The sequence below is a fragment of the Falco peregrinus genome, chromosome 1 (genome assembly GCF_023634155.1).
Source record: "Falco peregrinus isolate bFalPer1 chromosome 1, bFalPer1.pri, whole genome shotgun sequence".
NCBI lineage: Eukaryota > Metazoa > Chordata > Aves > Falconiformes > Falconidae > Falco > Falco peregrinus.
Window position 1 is genome coordinate 79,431,715 of NC_073721.1, and position 8,817 is coordinate 79,440,531.

The 8,817-nt window shown below is 44.9% G+C and overlaps 1 protein-coding gene across 8 annotated transcripts in view; it reads left to right on the forward strand.

Annotated features, from left to right (window-relative positions):
- The window catches only part of PCNX1 (pecanex 1), a 92,170-nt gene extending 86,799 nt beyond the window's left edge, over nucleotides 1-5,371 (forward strand). For all 8 annotated transcript variants that reach the window (XM_055806543.1, XM_055806656.1, XM_055806760.1 and 5 more), the window contains one exon: nucleotides 378-5,371. In XM_055806543.1, coding sequence (XP_055662518.1) covers nucleotides 378-518 — 141 coding nt within the window. In that variant the 3' untranslated portion in view covers nucleotides 519-5,371. The remainder of the gene's footprint in view (nucleotides 1-377) is intronic.
- The last annotated feature ends 3,446 nt before the right edge of the window (nucleotides 5,372-8,817 follow it).

The following is an 8,817-nucleotide window of genomic DNA, read 5'->3' on the forward strand; positions in this document are numbered from 1 at the left end:
TGTTACACAGAATGGGTATTTTAGCCTTTTACAGCTAGAGCATGAAAATATCCCAAATCTGTACATGCACACTTTTTTCAATTGTTAACTCACTTTGCATGAACTGTTTGGTTCTGATTTGGGTCAAGTTACTTGTTCCTGCTGAAATCAAATCAAAGGCTGGCTGTTCTCAGGTAAGCTGCAGATCTCCAGCAAGACTGAGTAGTTTATCTGTGTGTATGCTGTCACAGAAAACCAAGCAGCTCAGTCAGTATGGCACTTATGTTACTGCTCCTTTTGCCCTGTAAGGGTCTTGAATTATCAGCCACAACTTTGATATGGCAGCTTTCCCTATGGAACTTACATTTTATTATAAATGGGTTTTTTTTTCCCCTCAGGTGATTCACCGCTGGGTGCCTTGCAGCAGAGATCCAAGTAGTCGGTCCCATATAGATAAAACCATCCTGCTGGTTCAAATTGAAGATAAATATGTTGCTGTTGTTGAAACTGGAGTCCTTGAACTTGGGGCTGAAGTGTAAATCTCTGAGACTGAAACTTCCCCTTCTCCAATGGTTCAGAAGAGAGAAGGGTCCAGAAGAAGCAGCTCCCAGGACATGAAACTTCGGTCCAGTTGCAGGAGAGGACTTGAAACACAGATTTGTCCAAGTCCCTTTACCCAAATAAGCAAGTGTAAGAAATTTTTTTAAGTTGTTAGCTGCTGAAGAAACATTTGCATGAAGGATAGATTTGTTGAGACATATCTTTTTGTTTATAAATTTTGTTTATGCATTGCATAATGCTTTAAATCACAAACTTTTCAGTTCTAAGATCAGAGCACCTCATATTTTTCTAATTGTTTTGCCAAAAAATACCATGTCTTGTCACAGAGTGTGTGGAATTCATCCACCTTATTTTAAAGAAATTGACTACAAACCTTCAGTTTGGTGAAACAGTGTAAGGGTTTTCGATGTGGCAAGAAGAGACTGAACAGATGTATAGATTCTTATTCCTTAATGAGCTAAACATTAATGAGAACTGCACTAATTTTTTTACAGCAATGCACTAAAACAACCCTGAGATTGCTGAGAACATTTATTTATATATATAAATATAAGTATATAAAATACCATTATTTAAATTGCCTTTGGGATTAATCCCCTCCCTCTCCATATACATGTTGATGGTAAGGGCTGTGCCATGGGTTTGGTTCTATGTTCTGTATTTCGTACAAGTGCATTTGCTGCATCCTCTTTACAATAAACGGTAAAATAACAAATACATAGAAAAGCACCTGAGTATCCCTGTGCTACATCAGCCTATTGTGGTGGCAGTGGTACCCCAAATCTGTACAACACATCTAGCTTTAAAGTGGACCCTGATCTACTACTACCTTTCATCTGTCCTCCCTTCGCTAGCGGTAGCTACTTTGCTTCTTTACACCCAGAGCTGGCTACTATGTTGTTTCTTTGGCTCATCTCTGGCAGAGACAGTTGTTTGAGTTTTGTAGGGGGAGATGCAGGTCCATGATTACTTTGTAGATGCTTGCAAGTTGGTTTTTTTTTATTCCATCCAATTTATAAACTAAAAACAGCAACAACAAAACCCCCAAAGACAAAACAAAAAAAAAACTCAAACAAAAACTTGACTTCAGCTTTTAAAGAGCTTTTGTAGAAGGCACAGCCCTAAACTTGTATCACCTTTACCACCTTGCCTTTTCTTTCCCTTTAGTCTTCATTCTTTTCTATGACTTGAATTTTATTTTCTGTGATTATATATTCTATGTAAGTGTAATTTGAGTATTTATAACTGTGAAGTTGAATTATTCATGTGTTACATATCCTAGGTTTTATTGTATTTTTTTTTAAAGTGTGTATTCAGGGAAACAAGTAACTCAGAACTATCATGGGAGTGTGAGAGGGAAACTGGTTTGTTCTTGACTTGCAGTTCCTATGACTCACTTCTCTTAATCCGTAAGAAAAAACATGTACCTGTTGTGATTGTTTCCTGTTTCTGACCTGTAATTATATAGGACTCTGTGGGGAAACTGCACACAGTCCTAGCTTTTGGGAGCAGCCATCTTCTTCCCAGTCACCTCTGCTTCTTTGTGTAACGTAACCAGAAGAGACTTCTGATATACCACAGAGGTTATTGTAATTTTTTTCTCTGACATCAGAGAAACCTTGTCCATTATGTACCTAGCGTAAGAGTGAAATTATATGGAATGAGGAAAAAAAACAAAGGAAGAAACAGCTACCTAAGAAATACGGTATTCCGACTCAAATCACTATGGCATCTAGCCGTGAAAGGGTAAGTCTGTGCCTGGTAGCTGGTCAATTCTAGATACCGTTCCTGGTGAACTATACCAGGACCTTGCTTACATCGTGTACTATGCAAACTTGTACTGGAAGTACTGTGCATCTTACAGTTGCATATTGCTATTTGGTTTATGTATATGCAGTCCCATTTAATCTTGGTATAAATGCACAGTTCTGGATCTGCCACTGTTGAAATAATTTTGCTGTGCCACATAGTTTATCATGTGCGCACATAATAGCGTAGCTCAATTCATCTCCTGCATATCTGAAAATGTGGTACAGTAGACGAACCTTCCTCAGCAGTCTGGTAATGTTGCTGTCGGGAACAAAGAAAATGTGTAAGTTTTGAATTGAAGATGTTTTAGTTAAGGTTTTATTTTTTGTCCTTCCCTTCAGGTAATTACAGGGTTTCCTTTATCCCTAGGAATATTGCTTCATTTTAGGAAGAGGAATTTGAAAATAGGCCCCCATTTGATATTAATTACACAAGTTTGTTTTTTCTTGAGGTAAACAACTGAAAAACAAAATACATAGGTTTTGAATTATGTTTGTGGGTGTTTTTTTAAACTTGACTGAAGCAACTTTTCAGTATGTAACACTGGCTCTGAATAATCTTTCACTCTCTTCAGGGCAAGATAATGACTATGTCCGTTGCTGGTAGTAGACATGATAGGATTTAATAGCTTGTTAACATAAAAATTCTAGAGAATATGTTACTGCCTGGAATTGGATCAACAAACAGCAGATGGGGAAGAAAGGCTTATTTTAAGGGGAAAAGAGGACTGATGGATCTTTCTATTTGTTTTTAATCTTAAGGCTTTTTGTAGGTTGCCTTCAGGAGATGGATTTCAGTATGGCCAGTTAGCAGGTTAATGATACCTTCTTTCAGATATTCAGCAAACACCTGTTGTGAAGCCATTCATGTAGTGCCCATATATATTCCAGATCTGCTCCACAGAAGCCACCTAGCTCAAATTTCACTCTTCCACAAGGCTTTGGAAAATTGGTTTAAAGTTTTCCTGTGTTCTGAACTCTTAAGATTCATATATGATTGTATGTTAGTTTGTGCAAAGTTTGTGTCGTGGTTTCCACTGTGCAAGTGATAAAACTGTGTTTGTGTTTTCCTACCTCCACACAGGGTGGATCTGTCCACGGAAACATCTGTTCTAAATGGAGATAATTTCATCTTTTCTTTTCTTTGGCCTTTTTCTTGGTGCGTAATATTTTTTTTCTCCTGCTGCGAGTATGGAAAAGATGGGTATTTTCAAATTAATCCTGTCAGTCCAGATTGAGTTCAGCATAGAGCAGATTTTTTTAAATCTTTCTAAGCTTTCATGAAAACCCATTATAGATGAGTGCTTTAACTCTGTCCACTTGCATTGTGTGGTACTCTTTTGTCATAAGAACATTCCAGTTAAGTCCTGTTGTTTTAGCTTCCAGATAGACCCTGATCTATTTTGTTTCTCTCAGATTTCTTTAAAGGTGGTATTTACGCATACATACGTAAGGACTTACTGCTCCCTGAAATAAATACTCTTACTACAGAAAAATGGTTGAAAACTCCACTAATCAGTTTATGTTCATTGCTAAAAATGGCTGCTACTTTATTTTTTAAAACCTCTTCCCATTTCACCTCCCTGTAAAATCTTTTAAAATGTTCTGATTAAAACAAAGCAAGTCCGAAAATCTATGTGACACCACTGATGACACCTAGACTTCTGTGCCACTTGCACTGTGTGGTACCTGTGATGAGTGCTGGGGATCTCTCATGATTCAGTTTTTGTGAAATGATTTCAGAGTTGGCGGAGCAAGTGGGGAGGTAACGATGATTTTCAGAGGTAAGTCCATGCAGGTTGGTGGAATGGTCCTACAGCCACTTTACCTGGGATGTTGGCATGTTTCTGAGTGGTGATCTCTGTTTTCTGGTCAGCTGTGTAGTTCATCACCAGGCACTCCTTACCCCCATGTTCACAGTTCCTTTAGGAGCTGAAGAAGTCTTCAAGAAGCCTAGATGACTGGTGAGGTGAAAGATGAAGACTTGTGGCACAGGTCCATGCCCTTGGCTGTTTGGCAAGTGGCCGTTAAGCTTTGTCTGGACTTGGGTGAGGGAGGAGAAGAGATTCCTTACAATTGGATTCAACTTTAGATTGTTTCTCTGATAACGCACAGACCACCACACCACCCGGGAGTGCAGATAGAATGACACTGCTTTAAGGATCTTTCCCAGTTACAGAACTCTCCGTTTGCAAAATGAAGGAGGGTAGATTGCATTTTTTACCATTGACAGTACTACTCAAATATTACTCAATTTACATTGGATTTGGTGTTATACCACCACAGGTTTCATGTACTTAATTTTATTAAGGAATTTTATACCTATTATATAGGCATCTATTCTTGTCTGGCTTGCTATTTGATAATCTAATGCAGTACATCCAGTGGCGCTGGAGTCTTTCAGAAATTATACTGGTAATTACTGGTGCCTTAGTAAAAATGTGGGTACATAACACCTTGGTGGAAAGTAAAGCATGTGGCTTGTTTCACCCCAGCATGATGTGCATATTTCCAAAAAGGTGGTTAAGATGGCTGCTCCAAAAGATTTTTGGTAATATACATACATCACTCGGTCACAAACATCTGAATATAAGCAATGACTTCTGGTATGTACAGTTTGAATAGATAATCCCAGTACACCTAGTCCACAATTCTGAAAGATGGCGATCAAGTAGCTGGATATGTTAACTCATCACACAGACACCCCAAGAGCTGGACAATAAGCTGCTGGTTAGGAAATGGAGGGAGAACAGAGCATAAACAAGAGGATGGCTTTGGTTTTTAATGGACAATGGAAATATATATTGCCTCTACCAGCAAATGGATACCTTGCCAGGGATAGGGATATATGTACCTGCGTGTCTGTGAGTGTGTATGTGTCTGCGTGTGTTATTGGAAACAGCCTGTAAATATTGTAGCTGTTTAAATTGGAAAAGGCAGAGGGTTTTTTGCAACATGTTGCAGCAAAAGGACAGTATTGACAGTGGACAAACACTGAGAAATAAAACTTTTTTCACTTGTCATTTATTGCACTATTGTATTCTTTCAAGATGTCATTCTCACAGATTCCCTGTAATGACTTATTTTTTTACTCAAATCGCCCTTTAATGAAGGATTCTTTTATTTTAAAATCATTTCTTATGTAACTGTAGTAGTAGAAAGATGAGCCTTGGTTATTCCTATTTTACTGCCAGCATTATACCTGTTATCACACTCTTACATAAATAAGAGTGCCACGTGTCCTCTTCTACCGTTAAATTGTTTTTCTCTTGTCTGTGAAAGCATTTTCGGTATGTATGATGATTTCCCTTCTTTCTGAATCTCTTTCAAAGCACAGACCACTACTTTACTGTTTTTATGCTCAGTAATTTTCCATTCTTCATACTTCCCAGGGAAATGTTTTACCTAGTGTGGTTTAATTGGTGATTAAAAGTTAGAAATCTTAACTTTCTGCTGTCTGTGATCTGGTAGCCAAGTGCAGCACTGTGTAAAGTCCTGATGGATGCTGTGCTTACATGAAGCACTTATTGATACAAGATTATTGATATTAATTTTAAAATACTCAGCTGCTGTCTAGATACTGTCTCAAGTTTCTTCAGCTAGTACAGAGAATTACAGCATCATCTTGTCTGAGTTAGAACATCAACTACAAAAATGATGGTGATTTATTCATTGGACAGCTCTGGGTATTTCAGATTAAAGATTGGATCTTTCCTTTTTTTAAAAAAAAAAAATATCAGTGTTTTCCATGTCCTGGTAACTTGATTCTGTTTGCCTGTACTAGATGTGGTGAGTTGCCCAACAGCTGCTCCAGGCCTGCCTTTATGGATGATAGAGGAGGCTATGAATATATAACAAGTGTTCTTAGGGAAAAACAAGTCCTTTTTCTTAAAAAAGCTACTGCCTCTCTGTCAAGAGAGCAGCAGGTCTGTGGCTGATGTAGTTACAGGAAGCAGCTGCTCTTCCAGCTGTATTTAATAGTGACAATGTCAAAAAAGGCCCCAAGCAACACTTCAGGCATGATGCAGGGTAACAAGAAAAGGGGTTTGCACTGCAGTTAGTGTTAGCCCAAGGATTGCAGCCGGTAAAAAGGGGGGGTATAGAGCCTCCAGTTCGTGGTTCAGGTCTATTTACCAGTTTATGTTGCCTGAGAGGAGCCCAGTTCCTTTGCTCCAGGACTGTGTCCATGTCAGCCGCTGTCTGGCAACTGGGAGCAGGACCTTTGCTTCAGCAACGTGCGCTTGGTCTGTGCCAGCGTACCACCTCTCACCTGGCTCCCTCGGAATGCCCCAGGTGCTTGTAGCACCATCCTGTGAATCGGCTTTTCCCTGAAAAATAATTTCGGTGTGGAAAGATGGTAACGGCTTCCAGCAGCGCCTTGCCACCTTTACTTCTGAGCGTCTCTTAGGCGTATTTTCCCTCTTGGCGCGATGAGGTTAACTGGGTTTTGCTGTGCCCTCCGAGGAAGGCTGGGGTTCCCGGGGGCAGAGGCCGAGCTCCCTCTCCCGCCGCGGCGGGACCCTTTTTCTTGGCGGTTCAGCCCTTCTCCCCTTTGCTGCGCAACCCCCGCGGGGGCTGCAGACGCCGGGACGCCGGGCCGGGCGCCGCTTGCGCGGACGGGCCGGCCCGTTGCGGCCGCCCCTTCGCCTCCGTGCGGCCCTGGCCGAGCGCCGGGGCTGTTCGGGGCCGTCCGAGGCGCTGAGCCGCGGCGGCAGCGACCCTGCTGGGGGGAAGCCCGGGGGGGCTGGGGGCGCCTCCCGCCCGCTGGCCGTGCCGAGGGGGCCGGGCCTCCCGTGCGGCTCCGCTGCGGGGAGCGGGGGGCGCAGCCGCGCTGTGCCCCGGCGGGAGGGAGCCCGCGGCCGGCAGGGGGCGGCAGGAGCCCGGGCAGGCGGCGCTGCCCCGGCGGCGGGGGAGCTCCGCGGGTAGGAGCGGGCGGGCGGGGGGCCGGGGCAGCCCTCTCGGTGCCCGCCGGCCCCGGCGCGGCACAAAGCCCCGGAGTGTGGGAAGCCGGTCTTTAACACCCCCCACCCCGCCCCCGCCTTTCTGCTTGCTCGTCTCTTCTAGCGAGCCGGTGGCGCTTGGCTGCGGGCTTTGGGTTTTTCCCTAGGGATGCTGTGCTAAGCTCCAGCCCCTCCCGCAGCATCCAGCTGCTTAGTTCCCGCTAAGCCGAGCGGCGCAGTGCCGGGCTGCCCCGCTAACGCCGCGTGCGGGGCCGGGGGTCCAGCCTCGCGCTGCTGCGCGCCCCGCGCTGGGGCTGCCGCCCCCTCTGCGGCACGGGTGAACGGGACGTAAAACTGTCCCCTCCGTGCGGGCGGGATCGCGGCCCCAGCCCCGCGGCTCCGCAACGGCAAGGCGCCAAGGGGGACGGGAACAGGGGCACAGCGACAGCGGGTGCAGGGGCAGCGCTGCGTTTAGGGGTCCCGCGGCCTGAAAGAGGTACCTGGGACCCGGCTGATGTGGATGAGCCTCCCGCACCCAGCAAGCTGCTGCCTTTCCGTGGGCCGGGAGCGGAGCAGCACCTACCTGCCAGGCCGCTGCCCCCCGACACCGCTGTGCCCAGGCGGCTGGCGCTGGCCCTACCGGCCCTGGCCCTGCTGGCCCGGTGCTGGCCCGGCACAGCCAGAGCAGTAGCCCCGTCTGCCCGACCGCTGCTGCAGCCCTGCTGTGAGCTCAGGGTAGTTTCCAGGAGCCCTTGGCCCCCGTCGGCTCTGCTGCCGGCTGGTCCTTCCCTCCGTGGGCCAGGGCAGGGATGAATGAGTTTGATTTTGGATTTTTTGGTGTTGCTTTGTAAGGCCCTTTCGTATGCCAAGAAGAAAGGAAAAGACCCACCCAACCAATAATTTCGTTTGACTCTCCATGATCCCACTGCCAGGGAAGTAAGAAAAAGAGAGGAACAAACAGCAAGAAAAAGGAAGACAAATACACTGGGGAAAGGACATGTGAGGAAAGAGAAAGACCACCTTCATCTTTCTGGAAGCTGGAAAACATGAAGTAGGCAGCTCCGATATAATTTCTCTGCCTCTTTCTAGTAATTCCCCTGTGTTTAAGTGAACCAGAAGTTAATTCCTCAAAGCACAAATTATTTTTTAATTTGTTTCTAATTTAGCAAACACCAGTCTTGGAAACTACTAAAAAGGTCATAATAGGCCACTTTCTTCACTGCGATGTTTTGTATATGTTATGGTGCATTATCATTCTCATGCAAAATTGCATATTAAACCTTGGTTTAAAAGCACAGTGTCCCTGCTCCTCTGTAATGCTGGGAATAAGATGGCTGTTGTTTCCACAAGCAGTTCTTGGAAACGCATGGCCAGCTCCTGCAACCCAAACACCTATCTGTACTGCGGTTGCTCAAAATGCAGTCTGGTGTGGATGTGGGTGGCCCCTGCTGCTGGTTTGGACCCTGCATCCCTTCTGCTGGCATGGCAGGTCTCACAGGATGGCTCGGGGAGGCGTGCTGTGAACCTGC